The following is a 19,636-nucleotide window of genomic DNA, read 5'->3' as shown; positions in this document are numbered from 1 at the left end:
AGGTATGGAGGAGTGTGTGTGTGTGTGTGTGTGTGTGTGTGTGTGTGTGTATATGTGTGTGTGTGTGTGTGTGTGTGTGTGTGTGTGTGTGTGTGTGTGTGTGCGTATGTGTGCCTACAAATGTTTTCAGACCACTAGGAAATCAAATGAATAAAATTGACAGCAAAGCAGGTAAAGTATATTGGGGAGAACGATAACAAATATGCTCTAATAAGACTACAATAATAACAGATAAAGACAACAGCAACAGCAACACAAACAAACTCTTACCGTAGAGCATAACACACACACACACACACACACACACACACTTCACTAATCAAAGTAAAGTTGCAGCATTAAATATCTTTCAGAACCAAAACGTTGGGGCTAAAGTATTATTAATATCATCATTGGGTGAGAATTTTTATGAATATCAGTATTAAAAAAATCTGTGTAGGTAGTTGAACTGTTAGCTTGAAGGGTTTTGAATGCTTTCTTAAGGAGATATATTCCTTCAAATGTTCTTCAAAGTTGGACTGACTTTTGCTTTAAGGTATCGAGTGCCTGTATTGAGTGGAGCAGCCCTGCATACAAAAACACACATATGGTGGTTGTGTGAGTACAGGGAAGACAGAAAACATTACAGAGCCCTTTTTTTGGCACCAGGCAAAGTGAGAAGGGAGGGTGGAGGTGGTCGGGAAGGGAGAGGAAGGGGGGGGGGGGGTAGAGAGGAGAGAAAACGAGGAGTGAACGGCGGCGGGGGCGGGCTGAGGGAGTAGAGATGAGGGAGGAAGGGAGGGAGGGAGGGAGAGAGAGAGAGAGAGAGGGAGGGTTGAGCGTTGGAATGAACTCTCTCAGGCTTTGTGGTGCACGTTTCCCAAGGCCCCCGCCTGGCCCCTTTGATAAATGACACATGTCATTCTGTCAGCTTGTGACACTGCAGCTGGGAGGCCCTGTGATGTATGGCTCTGCTGAAAAAGGAAATCAACTTTTTTCCCTTCTCTCTCTCTCCTCCCATTTCTGTCTCTCTCTCTTCCCTTCTTTCACCCTCCCTCATTCCCCTGGCCCAGGCTGAGTGCATGGCCTTTTTATATGAGGATTTAGGTTTCCTCTGGTCCAGTAAGCTCCCACCTCCTCTCCCCCCCTACGGCGGCTGGTTTGTTCTACCGTACACACACCTCACTGTGACGCAGCTATTATGATCGCGTACAAAGCTGTAACCCGAGGATAAGGGGGCAACGCCACCTTGGAGGTGGATCCAGGATTTATGGCTAAAAGCCAAGGAAGTAAACAAAGTATGCACTTTTTAGTAGGGGGGTATGATTCCGGTTGGGCAGGATGGCTGGTGTCTCCCACTGGGTCATCTGTCATCCATGTGTCTGACTGGAGGATGAGCACATAGCATACACACACACACACTCCCACAGAAACTGGGAAAAGTATGCCAAACACTTACCAGGGCACACACACTGTATAGATGTAGGCAGATAAATATTCACACTTGAAAACAGATTTCAGAGCCAATACCCCCACTATCAATCTTCAAACAGTGGAAGAATATGAAAACAAAGATGCAATGAGATTTTATTTCATAGGGCAAATGAATTTAGCCAATGAGCTGCTCCCGTGAGGCCTGCCCTAACCCTCCCTTCCTGGCAGATTAGCCTATCACGGCATCCCATTGACCCCTCCACTCCATGCACCGCCCACGCACTGGGTGAGCCTGCATAAAGAAGACCAATCTCTCTCTTTCCCTTTTTTTTCATCTGCATACACACTTTCTTACTCTCCCTAACCATATCCTGGTTCTTCCACTTCCTCACTCTGCCTCCTCCTTCTCTCTCTCCTTCTCTCTCTCTCTCAATACGCCCCTTCTCGTTTCTCTCTCAACGGCTGACCTGTTATCAGCGCTCTGGAGATTTAACAGCCAAAAAAAAACAGCGGAGCGTGAGTCATGCGTGACGGAGGGACGTGTCCCGGTGTCGCCTCTCAATCTTCACATGATCTCTCTCGCGCACACACACACACACACACACACACACACACACACACACACACACACACACACACACACACACACACACACACACACACACACACACACACACACACACACACACACACACACACACACACACACACACACACACACACACACACACACACACACACACACACACACACACACACACACACACACACACACACACACACACACACACACACACACACACACACACACACACAAACACACACACACACACAAACACACACACACACAACTAGAGAAACAAATTGATTTGGAATCAAGCAAATGTCCAAATATCATTACTCAGTCTTGTCTGCTAAAATCACAATGAGGTGATGGATGTGTTGGTATAAAATCACAGGAATGAGGAACAGGATTCAGGCCATTCAGTGGGGCTGCATACACACTAATGAGTAAGAGTTCACTATGTGTTGCTATGGGGACCAGGGCTACTTTGACTAAAGGAGTGCAAAAGAGCGAGAGACACCGAAAGAGGGAGTCGAGTAGAAAGAAAATAACAAGGAAGGATAAGTTGTTGAGGATCTAAGAGATAAAGAAGGTACAGAAGGCAACAATATTTTTAGTATTATTATTATCATTGCTATTATTATTATTGGCTTAGAGCATTTTAATATCATATAATTCTGGTTGAAACTGGGAATATTAGGAATTTTTGGTGGCATGAAAATTGTCAAATTAATACCGTGCAGCTTTATAAATATCTGCTATCTGCACCTTCCAGCACCGAAATGCTGATACCCGCAGTAAAAGGCTGTTTGAACCTAAATGGAATATAATGTCAACTGAGAAAGAGAGAAACTGAGCCAGAGAGAAAGAGACCAAACCAAAACACGTAAAGAAGTGCAGCCACCTGGGGGTCACGACCTGCCTTCGACCCCTTCAGATGTGCACTCTGGCCAGGGTAGGAGGGGGGGGGGGGGGGTGCATGAGAGTGGGGGGAGGGGGGCAAGGCACCATTAGGGCTGAGTAATGAGCGGTGGCCATGTCTGACGACTGCAGGGTAGAGCTCAGATGCAGGACCGACACTGCATTCATAAATGCCAGAAGGCCTTCACAATGCTGTCAGCAATACCAGCGCAACAACTGTGTGTACGTGTGTGTGGTTAGAGGAAGGGGGTGGGTGAACCACCACTGGTATGAGCCCCCCACCCCCGTTAACAAGCTGCCTCTGTGACCCACAGGATATTGCTATACATATGTAGACAACAAACACATTGAAAACACACAGCGCCGCTGCCACTGGAAGAACATTCCCATCGCTAAAGTCCATTTACATGAATAGTGTAGCCAGTGTAGCCATTTTGTTTTTGTTTAGTCTCCTTTCCGCCCAAAGTTTGGTTTCAGCGCTTTGATTTTCTCTTTTAATCACAGCTGGAGGAGAGGAGGAAAGAGTCATGAGGAAAAGAAGGAAGTGATATGACAACAGGGGCAGTGTGTGTGCAAGCAGGATACTGGGAGTGTGTTGGACTCCAAGGTCAGCCGATAAACACCACATTCACAAGTCAAGAGCGGTGGAAGGTGGAGAACCCGCAACCTCCCACTTACCCCAGTTTCTCCAATCCTAGCCGAGCATTCGCCTCAATTAATCACTGGAATTGTTACACCATGGTAATACCAAAAACAATCTCCATGATCACACGCACAAACAAAATTTCAAATTGCTATCATCCATCTCACCTGCCCCTGTTAAAGGCATGAGGGAGGGGAGGGGCAGGGGTGGATGGGTAAACCACTCATTGGCCTCCCCCTCGGTCTCCGTTCTAAAGGCCTGGCCAGTGAAATGATGGTGAAAAATTAACGGCAGGCAGCCAAACAAGTCAAGGTGCCAAGGCAAGGGGATCAATGCGCGGCATCCGCGGTGGGAGCAACTATGTAAAACACTTGCCTTAAGTCAGCCGCATCCGGTTAATATTTAATCCCTCCATCCATCTCCACAAAGAGCATTTCCCTTTTAGCTTTAGCTGCCGTTTACTTTGATTACACACAACCGTTTGGGTTGGGGGGGCTGGGGTGGGGGGGGATAGCAGGAATGATAAGAGAGCATGGTGGGTGATTTGCATGGGGATGGAAAATATTCTCAGGTTTGATAATCGCTCAGAGCAGTCTAGTGCCAGTGTGAGACAGAAAAGAGGAGCAAGGCCCGAAGAAAGAATTAAATAGAGAAAAAGGGAATTGGAAGTTGAAAAGTAAAAGAAAAAAAAAGCTGATGCAGAATGAAGCTCCGAAAAACAAACCGAATATCACTCCGAGGGGTTGCCTTATTTAAAACAAGAGATATGCAAATAGTGCAGGGGTAGCGAAATAACACTGATATTATCTTCCCCGGTTATTTTCTGTGGCAAATGATTTCTAGGGAGGAAATCCAAAACTGTAACTCCCAAGTGAACATGCAAATCCATCTGTGTATTCCTGGGGAGCCTTCTGCGCTCACTCTCATGTTGCTTTTTCGCGTTGCTGTTTTTGCTTCCTCCTTCTACCGATTGAAGCTTCTCATGTTTATTCTACGCCGGCACTGAAAACTGCATTTATTACAGAAACCAAGTAATAACTACACAGTGTCAACAGCATGGCACACAAGCATAAAATAACTTTAAAATCCATAGAACCTATGTGCATGTAAGAGTAAATTATTATGGTGTATAATTAGAAATAAAGGTATGTACTTTATGTCTCCCTCTTTATTACACACACACACACACACACACACACACACACACACACACACACACACACACACACACACACACACACACACACACACACACACACACACACACACACACACACACACACACACACACACACACACACACACACACACACACACACACACACACACACACACACACACACACACACACACACACACACACACACACACACACACACACACACACACACACACACACACACAAACCACTTTGGTCAACTGAATCGTAATCTCATGCACATGATGCTTTCTATTACACTTTAATTATTAAAGGGGAAATTAAACTGCATGCCACCGCACTGATTCAACCCTTAAAAATTGAGAAAATATGGCAAACGGAGAACACACACACACATTCCCTTATTTTCGCTGTAAAGCCAGAAGCCTCCCGACCCCAAAAATGTGTTTGTCAGCCAGCGGGTTTACTGGAAGGGAGCCTTCGAGATGGGCAATGGCAACTGTTCATTTTCTCACTCATTGACCTCAACTCCCCACTTTACAATGTGGAATAAAATCAGCGCTGTATTAGCCAACAGGGTGAGCAACAGAGGATCAAGGGATCTAGGTTACTCTGCTGCTGCTGCGGCTTTGAGAAAGGTGAACACACCACACACTGTGAACAAATGCACCCACACACAAACACAGGCCGGGGAAGTAAGGAAGGGAGCTTTTTAACCTGTAGAATGGAGTTAAACGCAATCCGATGGAATCATACTGAAGTTAAATCACCAATGTTCGAGTCATCGCTTCTTCTTGTAATGCTTAGTTACCTGATCGGAGAGAAAGACTCAAACTGTAAATCCCAATTTGTATAGCTACAGATGCACAAAACTGGCCGCCCCCACGCATCCACCTACAGACACCATGTTCGCTGATATGCGTAGCTATTGATCAGGGAGCCTCTGCCGCTGGCCGCCGTTTCATAGGGGGAGAAGAACCAGGGCTGCAAGGCCTGTGACAACACCGACAAGGGTAAAGTGTTATTTCGCCCGCACACCGACAGCTGGACAAGGGGGTGGGAGGGTAGGAGGGGGGTGTTGTAGAGATGGAGGGACGTGTGTGTGTGTGTGTGTGTGTATGTGTGTGTGTGTGTCAAGAGGGGCATTCGGCCGGCCGGGCAGTAATTCTTAATTGACACCTGTCAGGGTAATGGCGGCAGTCACAGCTGTTGCAAGAGAATTTGTCCATCGTCCCGTTCATCTGTCAGCTCTAATACCCGTCCTAAAAGCTGCCCTCCCACCCCACCCAACACCATCCAACCTCTTTGCCATCCATCCACCCACGCAGACCACCACCCACTAACACCATCTTCTTTGATGTTGCTGTTGGACTAAACATTGGTGCCTGCTGCCATCATCCAACATCCACTCTTCCCATCTTCCTCGATTGGTAATGCCAAAACAGGCCTATTTCATTACATAGCTCTACGCTTTCAATGTTCCATGTTGAGATGATTAAGTATTTGGCGAAAAGCAGCTCCAAAAAAATCAAGAATGCGCAGTTTAAGTCTTTCACTCCTTCCCTCATTTGTTTCCCTTTCAGCTTTTCATTTCCCAGATGATCTCCACATAACTTTGTGTGATGAGGTACAACCGACAGGGGAAAGAATGGAGCAGTTTAAAAAAGAAAAAAAGCAATTTTTTTTTCATCCCTGTTTTTCACCCCCCCTACAACACCTCTCTCTTTTTTCTCTTTGCTTTTGAGTGGCAAAGAACGAGTATTTATCCAGAAGAGAGGGGGGATGTGAGATGAGAAATATGCCGGAGAGGGGAAAAGGAAGAAATAACGGTAGAGGGAGTGCCGAGAAATTATGAGAAGTACGTGAGCGAGAGCGGTAGAGAGGCAGAGAGGAAGAAGAGACGGAGGAGAGGGAGGAGTGTGCAGGGGTTGGGTGTCCCTGGATAGGGCTTTTGCTCTTCTGTAGTGGGCCCATCTCGTTTGTCTTGTTTGTTTGTTGGCATCAAAGAGCTGCCTCTCACTCCCCCTGCTAACTGATGTAATGAGTGAGTAAGCTACATGTTTTTTTTTCTGCGCCGAGGAATTCAAATACTTATTAGACAAAATATTCTGTAATTGCTCATCTTTTATTGATAGAAGTAACATGTTAAATTTGGATCTAGCAGACTTTCCCATAGCCTCTCGAGGAGGCACGGCACTGATCAAGAGAGCAAATTTACCCTCTGCAAATGTAATACTTTACTTAAGAAAATTTGAGATGTCATTTTTTGTGCCGTAAATGTTGCACGACTACTTCTCTTGAACGCTTCCCCTCTTATCTTCCTCATGATTCAAATTATGTGCCGGAGAAGAAAAAAAAACATATGAACAATTTTTCATTAATGAGCTCTTAGGCGTTACATCCCCACTGTGCAGCCTTAACAAAATGTAATTACTCAGCACAACACAAATATTACATAGTAATTAAGCACCCGTAACAAAGAGCTGATAACAGCAACAGCATGCCATTTATCAAAGCTTTGAGTCCAATCTGGATTTAACGAAAGTTAAAAAGATGAGTTGGTTATGCTGCTGGCCTGGAACATTGAAGAATGAGAACAAAATGTCTTTATTTGGGGGAAATTGTTTTTCTATGGCAGTCAGGAGTAAGACTGCTTGTCAGCCCAGTCCCAGAGGGCTGCTTTCTATCTGTTTCAGACTTGATTTTCTCAGACTTGGATTTTTTTTTCCTCTTTTGGATCCCATGACTTGCTGCTGTTTTTATGTGCTGCAAGGCAGGCAACAAAGCACATCTGGCTGCTTTAATGATATGATTTCCCATCATACTAAGCCACCTCCATTATGACCTCCCACAGAGACATGCTGGCTGCACTTAAGCATTAGGTGTAGGTGTGTGTGTGTGTGTGTGTGTGTGTGTGTGTGTGTGTGTGTGTGTGTGTGTGTGTGTGTGTGTGTGTGTGTGTGTGTGTGTGTGTGTGTGTGTGTGTGTGTGTGTGTGTGTGTGTGTGTGTGTGTCTATCGGTCTGTCAGTCTGACTGCCTGTGTTTATGGTTGACGGTGTACGTACGTGTGTGTGTGTGTGTGTGTGTACAGTGCAGCAAGGGCAACACACTGCTAGTGATGGTAGCAGCGTGCCCCGAGGGCAGCTTTTGTTGAGAATGCCCCGGAAAGAATCAGAAAGAAAGAAAAAGAGACAAGGAGGGGTATTATTGCTTTGGTGTGAAATATATCCTTATCTATGTGAACAGAGTGAGCTTAACACGTGCTGCCTAAACCTTGTTAATGCCTTTTGGTTATATTAGTTATTCACTAATAATCAGTACTGAAAAACCTTTTTATGCTGATCTTGAAGCTGTTTTGTAAACAGAAATGTTGAGAATTTTCTGTGCAATGCCTGTGCAAAAGGAATGCATCTGCCAGGATAAAAAATATAGCTAATGTCTGTAACTAAGAAACTAATACTAACACACACACACACACACACACACACACACACACACACACACACACACACACACACACACACACACACACACACACACACACACACACACACACACACACACACACACACACACACACACACACACACACACACACACACACACACACACACACACACACACACACACACACACACACACACACACACACACACACACGTACATACAGACACACACTTGTGGTGGCTGCAGGCATTAGAAGAGTGGCTGAGCACGTTTGACCTTTGACTGCCTCAAATCCCTGATGTAAATTTAACTAATAGTTTCAGAGGGTGGCGCAGGAGCAAAAGTGGCTATCGACGAGGTCGATCGATGCCACCTGCTAACGACACCACCGCTCCAATTAGCGTAACCTCTAGCTAAGTCCGAAACCAAACACACACGTTAAAGGGAATGCCCAGGAAGCATACAGCGCAACTGCATAGAGGGGAATAAAACTGTCCACTGTGGATCAATATGTGTTTCTGCTCTGTCTGATACCCCTGGCTTTGATTGGTAATAGTGACCAGATATGACAGCCAGAAGTGAGAATTATGTGGAGCTGCTGTTAAAGGTTGTATTCCTGCTCCTGCTGGGGGAACAGAGAGGGGATCTGAAGGCTGGCCCTTCTAAAGAGGATGACTAACGCCGTGGTTACCGTTACACTCGTTCAAGTTATTCATTCCAAGAAAACTAACACCGCTCAGTGCTAAGCTACAAAAACACACACGCTCTCTTCGCCTCTGTCTCTCTCACCCTCTCGAACTCTCTCACACACACAAACACACATACTTTTTTTCAGTGAACATAAACTTCTCATTTCTCAGAAGCTGTGGAGCCTTTAAGCCATCGGAAGTATTAAGCCGCTGCAACTTTCAGGCCAAAGACACTAGTTCCTTTGCTGGAAATCAGCTTTTTTTGTCAAAGCAAGACTGTTCTAATTCTCAGGAAGGAGGGTGGTATTTGAATCCGGCAACATTAAAAGTTAGAAAAAAAACACACCTAGAGGCTATACACTGCTGAACTCCTCAGGACGCTGGTATAGACAGAAGGGTGGGGGGCACATAAATCTCAGCATGCTGATTATTTCGAGGGGAGAATATCACATAACAGCATCGTCAAGTAAGAGCACAAAGGTCGCTGTGTAATCTTAGCTACCCCGGGCATGCAAAATCATTAATCCCTGGGCACAGTGATTCTCCAGCTCGGAAATAAACTGGAGGCCTTCAACGACTTGGGGGGACATTCAGCCTAAGTACATGGAGACCCTGTTATGATGTGGTGGTAATTTACAAGCCGGGCTGCAACACATGCAAAAGTGTAAAAACTCCGACTGAATGTCTATTTTTTTTTTTAAACGGTCGCTGGGATTACGTTGGGTCGCTGATACGTCCAGTGGTTAGAACAGGCCTGAGCCGTGTCATCAATATAAAAATAAATCTCCTGCAACAGTTGAACCATTTCCAGCCTCACGTTCCAGCGGAAAACAACAGGACACTTTCAGAAAATGTGCCGCTGCTTCAACGCAGAAATTAAGCTCTGTAATCAAAGGGATTGAATTAAAAAAAGGACTGAGATGGTAGGAAGTAAAAGGAGAACAGAGGGAAAGGTTGCAATGTGGTGGAGATGGTCTTTCTAGCTTATTACAAGGTTATAAGAGTGTTGGGGGTGGGGGCGGGCGGGGGTGAAGGGGGCTCACTAAGGTCATTAACTGGCATTGTCTCCTGACGTGATTAGTCAGGTAGCAAAGTCCATTTGTCACCTGCACAGGCAAATTGAGTTGGTGCTGCACTAGGGGCTATGGGGACTGTATAATATCAACTTGATTACATCAAGGCAGCTGCGGACTTGACACCTTACTGAATTTGTCAGCATTAATCGTTAGGGCCTGTCACAAATCCATCAGCTCCACAGATAATTAGGGCTCTCTCTAATGAAGCCAACGGGAAGCAACCTTACCACACACACACACACACACACACACACACACACACACACACACACACACACACACACACACACACACACACACACACACACACACACACACACACACACACACACACACACACACACACACACACACACACACACACACACACACACACACACACACACACACACACACACACACACACACACACACACACACACACACACACACACACGCTGTCTTTCTTATAATTAACCGTCGTGCTCCACAAAAATAATAGCGACTATCCTATGTGCTCTTCCTCCTCGTCTTCCTCCTGTAAGACTATCTGAGCCTGCCTTGGATCAAAGACGGCATCACCTTATTCTGGCTTTTTATTGTTTCTGCCTTCCTTCCTGCCCCCACCAAGTCGTTTAATGATGAGGTGAGGCTACAAGTGTAATGACACACAGGAGCGTGCATCTGTGAACACTAAAATGCATTCTGGAAAAAGGAAAATATAGTTGTTGTTTTTTTACACACTCTCTAATGCAGGTTTCCAAGGTTTCTCTTCCATCTGAGTTTTACTACTTGAATTTCAAAACACGGATTCTTGAATGAAAACTATAAAAAAAACTAAAACAATTTAAAAGTGCCATGAGAGCTACAGCTAAAAAAGCTAAAAGAAGAAAAAAAAGAAAGAAAGAAATTGCTTGTATCTTTGCCGTTTTCTGTGGGTCTACACACACAAGCTCCAAAACAGTACTTGAGAAAATTATTGTTTGAGAAAAGAAATGTCATTTAAAATCAGAATTGTCTTTATGCAACTGTAAGATCTGCCCCCAAAAATCTGCAACTTTTCTAAGATTTGTTTTTTTTACATTTAGGGGAGAATACAAAAAAAAAAATCAGTTGTTGCTACAAGACCGTGAAAGAAGATCAAAATCTCCCTACATTATAGGAAGATAAAAATATCTACAACTGACTGCACAACTCAAAGAAATCCGTCCCCAAATATTGTGAGATATTTTATGCCAGATTAGGCTTTTAAACACTTAATAAACAAATAATATTCTCCCCATAAAGATACAGGTTAAGGGGGGAAAAAGAATCCTGTCGAGACAAGCCTGCTATTGTTGTTTTAATTGTCTGAGCTCTGATTCCCATGCTCAGTCCCACCATGAGCAGCAGCACAGAGAGGAAGCCACAGGTCAGTACCAGCTCCCAGTGGAGCACCAGGCTAGCCTTGTGTGTGTGTGTGTGTGTGTGTGTGTGTGTGTGTGTGTGTGTGTGTGTGTGTGTGTGTGTGTGTGTGTGTGTGTGTATGTATGTATGTGAGTTATTTGTTGCTACTGGGAGCGCGGAGAGGAGGGCATTATCTCTGAGCGACTGTCATGTTCATGAAAGAATGGAAAACATCCCGTCTGCCAAGCTGTGATTGACCATTACAACCTATGATGTGCATGGCACTCAGTGGACAGTGTAATGGATCAATGGTGTTTGTGTGTGTGTGTGGTAAGAGAAGGGAGGGGTCACAGTCATGTCATGTTTTCATGCCTCCATCTACATGCAAAAACCTAACAGGAATCACTCTGCTCCCACCATGGCTGACCTTTTCCACTGGGCTATTTTGCCAAATCAACAACCGAAACTCAGACACACTTAGACAGCCGCACACACACACACAAAACACACTCAGAAAAGTAAAGCGAGGGTCGATATCTTTCTGAATGCTTTCTTCGCAGCGTAGGCCCCGAAATCATGCAAAACATGCTTTGCTAGAAAGGCAACGGGGAGAAGAGAGACGCCGACAGCAAGCACCGGTTGAATGTTCTCCATCCTACAGTCCTTCTCATCCTCCTCCTCATCCTCATCACCAGCTCCCTGCTTAAAATGATAAAGACCTGCTGAGTTCAAAGTCTTCGACGGCTGGCCCTCCTGTTCGACCCGCTTTGCACCTCATATTTCAAAATCTCTTTAAAATTCTGTAACTGTCTTTTGTTCACTCCAGTTGTTAATGCCTAACTTCAAAGGCTCGGCCTCATTAGCACAGAGGTAGAAACCCCTGTCACTCATTTACATTTGTTTAAAGGCTACAGGGAGACGAGAGGAAAAAGGGGGGAGTCCAAATCCAAACCACTAGAAGTCAACCTTGTCGGTCCTCCGCCAAGACCCGGTTTTATCAGTTGGTCACATTGCAAACACTATACTCCCCTCCAGCAGTGGATATTGATTTCATTACAAGACTGGTTCTTACAGTGAGTGTGGGGTGAATTTGGATGGGAACGTGCACAAAAAAAAAACTCTCTATGAAGAAAAAGCATAGGAGGAGACTCAAACACCTGATTAAAAAAAAAAGTGTTTGGGTTTGATTTTCCCTGTGATCTATTCAACATACACACCGTCCTTTCATCTGCTTTTAGTACCCTCACTGAAAATAAAATGAGATGATTTTCCAGACTAATTCACAACTTTTTTATCCTTTTCAAGGTCTGGTTGAGACAACAGGGGGGTTGTGTGTATGGCTAAACCTACCAGAGGCATGCGTGTCTTCATGGGAGGATTTATTGATGTTTATCAGGGATGAATAGATCAAAGACTGCCACATGACAGGCGATCAATCACGCATCAAATCAAGGATGGCAATCCTCTAATAAAACAGAAAGGAAAACCGGCTCTCACCAGTTTTCTCCCCCTTCTTTCCCAGTCAATTATTCATCATTACTCACTCTAGAACCTCAAAAGCTCCCTTTTATCCCCATAACATGCCATTTAGTTTATCTCACCATTCTTAAGAGAACTTTCCTGGCAAAGGAGGATAAAAAAGAAAAATCTCAAAGTGTCACTGCGCAGATATTTGCGCACATTTATAACACAACTATGGTATAAGGGGGTTGAGTTGCGCGTTAACAAATTAATTTTAAACAATTAAACAACAATGTAAACATGCAGTGCGGTAAACAGTGTCATGCGGAAGGGGATATTTTCATTCATCATTTGACACTTGTAAATGAAAACAAGTTGGCTGCACGGGTGGGAAATGGTCGTTGTGTGTGGAGGGGAGGGTTATACCTGCTGATCGCCGCGGCTCTTGCTGCTTTCTCCTCGGCATAGTGACCGTCACTTTCCACGGTGCTTCTCATGCAGGGATTACAAACAAATCGAGTCTGTCAGTTCTGAAAAATCATCCCTTATTTCGGGGCAAGGGTTTTGATCTCGGTGCTGAAAATGTCTTCTTTTCAAACTGCCTGCTCTTTTGTGGACTTGATATCTGGGTCGGCTTGGATAATAAGAGCAAAAATTACGAAGGGATTCGGCCAGCTCCTGACACCTTCATGTCTATCAAAGACCATCTTCCTTCATGTCTCTCATGGCACGGCGAAAAAAAAGAATCAGCATCGCGAGAAAGCTCATTGAAGCCCAAGTTTTCAGTTCACTCCCCCTGGAAAAAAAAATCTCCCTAATCTCCAGTGCTGTTTGGAAGGGGACGGTACTTTGCTGCGCCTTTTACGCACACCAAAACTAAAAAAATAAATAAACTCTGGCGGATGCAAAACAAATAAGTCCCGTGTGAGCGCACCGCACAGCTCTGATAAGTAATGTATCCTTGTGTTCCCTTCTCTTCTTTTGCCAGAGACCTGAAAGAGAGAAAGGGGAGAGGGGGAAATAGACAGACAGGCATTAGATGGGTTAATGTCAGTCCCGTCACCACCACGCCACCTCAGCCCGAATCCAGCCTCACCAGTCCGGCGGAGACTTTTTCCTCCCTCCCCTCCTACCCTCTTCCTCTCCTATTGAAAAAATAAATAAAAGGGACGGTCGGGCTTTCTCTCTTACTTACGTTTTAAGAGTCGTGGAAATAATTTCCACCGCTCATCTCATCGCATCTTGGACAGAGTCGGTTTTTTTTTTTGGAGGGGTTGGCTGATGCGGTGGAGAGGATATCACTTGAGAGAGAGGGGAAACAAACAAGACGCAGGCGCATCCAAGCTTCGCCAACAACGGATCACATCGACTAAAATATTTGTCTCTTGAAAAGGCAAAAAAAGCGGAAGGGAACTCCAGGGACTGATCCGAGGTCTCCCAAAATCAGAAAAAAATGGAAACGCGGTGGATCCAGAAGCTGTTTCAGACAGTCTCAACTGATAGACAGACGCATCGAGTGGCTTTTCCTGCTACATTTTACTCCTCCCCTCTCCACAAGCGTCACCCCTGACAGAGGAGCCTACCTGTCAATCTTTTTAATTGTCTTGTTTTCTCTCTCTCTCCCTCTCTCTCTAACCTGCTCCTACAAAAGAAAGGAAAATTCGGAACTTATCAGGAGATTATCTAAAAATCGAACTCAGGCTACATGGACGTGTATCTCAAAGTACTACTCTACAGTTACAACTTAGATGAAATCCTGAGCTTATGAAAAACGTGGGACTGACATAAGGAGTTGGAGAGGTTCGCCTCCCGCTGGGGGTGGGACGAGGGTTCAATGGTCCAATCTGCTGTACTTACATGGTTTTGGAAAGCCTAGATGCTTTTCCAAAATGACAACAGTTGATAAACACACCTTAATGAAGCGCGTAAGCAGACTGTAATGCAAACAACACACGCTTTGGTTACAGGTGTACGTGTGGGCAAAAACGTGTTTCGGCACCGGCCCCCCCTCAGAATAAAAATGCGACTAAAACGCAGCTGCACAACACGCTGTATGGTTTTATTTAGTGTTTGTGGATATAACAGGAGATCCGGCGGGGTTGGTGTTGTGTTCGTGGGAGGAAAAAGGGTTGAGGATATGTTGGAGACGAGGATTGATTTGTTTCACCTTACTAGGAAGTGAGCGTTGTGTCCGGGAAGGGGAGGGACTCCGACAACAAGTCTGTGGCGCTGCTGCTTCCTGGGCTGCACCAGTGCGCCGTTTTGATCCGAAATACTCGATTCCGCGCTTGTTGTTTCTGCTTAAGAAACAGGGAGTCGTGGTAGAAAGCATCGCGGCTTTTATTTTTGGTTTAAAAGCGCGTTTTTGCACAGCTCAACACGACCCGGCCTGGGCCTGCGCGCTGTGCATGTGCATGTGCAGAGGGGGGGAAAGCCTACAGCGCAGGCTAATGGCAGCCGGGCTTATTGCTGCCAGAAACGTAGGTTAAGTTGTCCGTGAACTTTGTCACATTTCCGAGTCATGTCCAGCCTGCTGCTGGGGAGGAGCGGCAGGAGAGCGGCGTCAGTGATCCGCGGAAGCACCGGCGCACTTTCAGGAGTTCATCCGGTCGCGCGGCGCTCCATCATAGACATGTCCTACTCGGCGCACTTCATGGATTTCACAGGATCCTCCATACCGAGCAGCATGAAAAAGCTGGTCGTAAACAAGCTCAGTCCCAATTTCAGAGAGGCCGTTTCTACGCAAACCGCTCCGGTTCCGACTCCCGGAGACGCGGACTTGCTCGTCAGAAATCGGTAAGTTATTTTGGGGTTTTTTATTTTGAAAGGTGGACAAAAGCAAATAATGTTCCCTCCCTGCGCATTCGGAATCGCAGTAGGTGACCCAAAGCGTGTTCTGAGTCTATTAGTGGATCATGATTTGGTATCGATCTATCACGGTAATGTTGAGAAGTTGTATAAAGGGCTCCGCTTACCTTGATTTACCCATGTCCGGCACCTGCGATCATCGTCATCATCACAAGATGGCAAAATACGTGAGGAATAAGCGCTCTACTGTAATTCCAAGTTCCGCCCTCTCTGCATTTGTCTATCAATCCATCTCGGCATCTCTCTCTCCCTCTCTCTCTCTCTCTCTCTCCCTCTCTCTCTCTCTCTCTCTCTCTCTCTCTCTCTCTCTGTCCTCCTGTCTTTCTACGTCACAAACTGCAAACAGAAAGTCATGGGGTAGGGGGGGTGCTCAGACTGGCATAAAGAGATGGAGATGATGGAGAAGGAGATGCAGTGTTACATGGCGCGGGAATTGCAGCATCATTTCTCTCAGTCGCAGCGGCAGAAGCAGCAGCAGAAACCCAGCAGTGTGTATTCACAGTTAGAGGGAGAGTGAACCCACCTGAAGTCACGATCCGTGCCTGTTTAAGCCTGACAGACTGAATGATTGTTACATCAATAGTGTTAAACTACACACGTAAGGTGGAAAAAAAGAATTCATTAATGCTCTTTTTGAAAATAGCAGGATTTCTGAGTCCAGCCGGAGGTAATATCTCACCCTACTACTACCTTATAGACTGTATGTAAGCCTGATCTCATTTTAAGTGTTATATTAGAGACACTCAAATGCAGCTCAAGGTTTATTGTCGTATTTACTGCCAATGAAATATACATTTTCCATCCGATTGAGTGTACAACACAGTGCCTTATAGTGTCTTATCGCCTCGCAAGACAGCTCAGTCGCTTGTGAACTAAGACTTTTGAGCATCAGGTTAGTGAGGCGTCACAGTCATGGGATCAGTTTTAACTAACAGCAAATAAATATTTCTGTTTGCGGGATTGTGCAAATTGAGAAACACTTATCCCGTATTGTACAGCACGAGTGCATACTAATTAAATATTTCATAGAAAGTGTTGAATGGCAAATTTCAGAGTGAGGAATGGAAAAGATCACACCTGCAGTGAAAGAGGCGGATTCACAAGGATGTTTCCGATGATATCATTGAAGCAGGGATTATTTTTTTTTAAAAACATACATTAAATCCTGAAGTCTTTAGATTCCTGAGTGCTCTGCACCTCCGCACCTCCATGCGAACACTTTGGAGTAAAACTTAAAAATGTAGCAGTATAGATCTGCACGTTAAGGATAGAGTTGGCATCACGATGTGCATGTGTGACTGTCAAAATTCCACATTTGTACAGTTTCTTTTAATTATTTTGACAAGAATATTCTCCAAAACAAATAATTTGCGGACTAATTGTAAGTTTTCCTATCAATAAAAAAATACAGGCTTTGAAATCTTAGCATCTAATTCAGTGTTTTTCAGTGTCACCACATATCAGAAGCATCTATCATGTTAATATATTGTAATGTTTGCAGGACATGATATCATTTTATCATGTTGGCAGTGCTGTGATTAGATTTAAAAGTTTTTCAAAGCTTTATGTGTGAACAGACTTTTTTTGGCCACTTATCTTATTTTAATTTGTCAAAACATAAATGGCCAACTGTTTTTAGTTATGCACGTTGAAATAGTTGTGCCTTTTGATGATAACATAATATTTCCCCGTCAGGAAACCGATTCTATAGATGTAAAGTATTCATATCGCTGTGTTTTGTAATATCTCTGTGACCCATCTATAAACCACAGAAGCATTATCTCCAAGCTCAAAGTACACATGTGACATGCACAGTAATGAGGCTCAGCATGCGTACCGCTCCAAAAGTCAGTAAATGATTTATTTATACATTACTTTCTCACATATTTGTTTCCAACATGTTCCCAAAGTAAGATGAACACAGCCGTCTTCGTGTTGAGGCAAGAAGCAACTCTCTAAGATTTTAAAAGTGCAGTTTGTTGTGGGTGTCTCTGAAGACAATGAATCATGACATCATGCAATGTGTTTTGTGATACAGGCCTTTCCCTGTCAGTGCAGGACCGCTATCTGCCAGAGAAAAGGGAATCATTGCCAAAACAAACCAGAGTGTTTGCTCCCCGTGCAGACATGTCTCGAAGGAAGTGCGAATCTTGACCTTCAGACAGAATTCAGGAAATATGTGCTCACACTAGTGACCGCATAAAAGCTTGATCGTGAATGTGAAATAAGTTTACATTTTATTCACAACCCATCATATAACTGTTTAATTTTCTTTAATCCTTTAATCTGCTATTATTGTTGTTTTTTTCTCTGTTTGTATTTCAGTTTTGCAGGAATCAACGCCTCTGATATTAATTACTCGGCAGGCCGGTATGACCCCTCGGTGAAGCCCCCCTTCGATGCTGGTTTTGAGGGTATCGGTGAGGTTGCTGGCCTCGGCCTTAGCGCCAGCTCTCGTTACACCGTTGGGGACACTGTGGCCTACTTCAGCAACGGTGCGTTTGCAGAGTACACGGTGGTGCCAGCTAAGGAATGTGTGCCTGTTCCTGCGGTGAAGCCAGAGTTCCTCACCCTGCTGGTCAGCGGTGCCACGGCCTACATCGCCTTGAAACGTCTGGGCGACCTGGCCAAAGGTGAGACGGTCCTGGTCACGGCCGCTGCAGGAGGAACAGGACAGTTTGCCGTGCAGTTTGCCAAACAGGCAGGTTGTCACGTGATTGGGACCTGTTCAACCAACGAGAAAGCCGGTTTCCTTAAATCCATCGGCTGCGACAGGCCAATCAACTATACCACAGAAGACCTGGCTAAGACGCTGAGGAAAGAGTACCCACAAGGCATAGACGTGGTGTATGAGTCAGTCGGAGGCAGCGTCTTAGAACTCGCAGTTAACAGTTTGGCCACTAAAGGTCGGCTGATAGTGATTGGCTTTATCTCGGGGTACCAAACGGCGTCAGGGATCCCACCCTTCAGAGGGGGAACACTGCCAGTCAAGCTGCTCCAAAAGTCGGCCAGCATTAAGGGTTTCTTCCTGCCCCACTTCCTCAGTGACTACAGGGAGGCTCTGGGTAGCATGATGCAGATGTTTAAAAAGGAGAAACTAGTTTGTGAGGTGGATTGTGGGGAGTTGGCAAAGGAGGGGAGGTTTGTAGGCTTGGAGTCAGTCTTCCGAGCTGTAGACTACATGTACGCTGGGAAAAACCTGGGCAAGGTGGTGGTGGAAGTGGCACCACCCCCTGTTGACAACAGTAAGCTGTGATTTAACTGATCGTTCTGATCGTAATTCTCTAAAAAATCATACTTGAATTCAAATGATTAAATAAAAAATGGAAAACTTGAGCTTTAATCATCTTGAATAGATGTTTTCTTTATCTTTGTAAGATAATTGGTATAACACTATAAGTAAATCTACACAATGCTTTTACATAATGAGTAACTTTATTTTCTGGCTTCATGGTTTTGAAAAGTACATGCAATACAAATGTGTGTTTTATTATTTAGATGAGGGTCCAGTAGTCTGTGATGTGTAAGACTGAATTTCGTATAAAACAAATCTGTAAATGAACCAATAACTATGCATTGATGATCATATTGCACACATATTATGATTAAAAAATCTGAAATGGTAGCTTTACCCAGAATCTTTTTTTCTAGAAAAAAAAGTCCACCTCAGAAATTAATTTAGAGCAGCTGCAGATGTGCTTGCTTTTAGCACTCTCAGGCACTTTATCTACCATAAATGTTTTATGATAGACTTCATTGTTTTTCTAATAGGGGCTTACATTGGTATGTGCTTGTCAAAAGTGAGTGCTGCTCCAGGTGTGCTTGGTATTTCATTGCCTGTTTGTGGCTGACAGAAACGGCATTCACACAATCAATCTTTTCATTCACATGCCCCGAAGCTGCACATAATAAAAAAAAATTAGTCCAGCTAACCAGGAGTTGGACTAGAAAATACCATTACGTTTCCCCACTGCAAGTAAAGAAATCACTCATAGTGAATGTATTGTGGAATGTCCTTTGACATTTTT

The 19,636-nt window shown here is 44.6% G+C and overlaps 2 protein-coding genes across 2 annotated transcripts in view; one reads left to right on the top strand and one right to left on the bottom strand.

The window, feature by feature from the left end:
* Positions 1-14,145, bottom strand: part of LOC310950548 (teashirt homolog 1-like) — a 34,174-nt gene extending 20,029 nt beyond the window's left edge. The window contains exons 1-2 of the mRNA XM_083918415.1: positions 13,936-14,145; positions 13,167-13,732 (exon numbers count right to left, since the gene is read on the bottom strand). Coding sequence (XP_083774541.1) covers positions 13,167-13,206 — 40 coding nt within the window. The 5' untranslated portion in view covers positions 13,207-13,732; positions 13,936-14,145. The remainder of the gene's footprint in view (positions 1-13,166; positions 13,733-13,935) is intronic.
* Positions 14,146-14,962: 817 nt separating this feature from the next.
* Positions 14,963-18,951, top strand: LOC310951113 (prostaglandin reductase 3-like). The gene is made up of 2 exons (XM_083919202.1): positions 14,963-15,536; positions 17,934-18,951. Exons 1-2 carry the CDS (start codon positions 15,262-15,264, stop codon positions 18,862-18,864), a joined length of 1,206 nt encoding a protein of 401 aa, XP_083775328.1. The 5' UTR covers positions 14,963-15,261; the 3' UTR covers positions 18,865-18,951.
* Positions 18,952-19,636: the final 685 nt, after the last annotated feature.

This window comes from Echiichthys vipera (assembly GCF_963691815.1).
Source record: "Echiichthys vipera genome assembly, chromosome: 8".
NCBI classification, from domain to species: Eukaryota; Metazoa; Chordata; class Actinopteri; order Perciformes; family Trachinidae; genus Echiichthys; species Echiichthys vipera.
This window is presented reverse-complemented; position numbering and strand designations above follow the sequence as displayed.

Excerpts from the sequence above, each read along its gene's own strand:
- LOC310951113 (XM_083919202.1), top strand. The coding sequence starts at position 15,262 with ATGTCCAGCCTGCTGCTGGGGAGGAGCGGCAGGAGAGCGGCGTCAGTG. Across the intron at positions 15,537-17,933 it reads GACTTGCTCGTCAGAAATCG|TTTTGCAGGAATCAACGCCT; the intron begins GTAAGTTATTTT and ends TTTGTATTTCAG.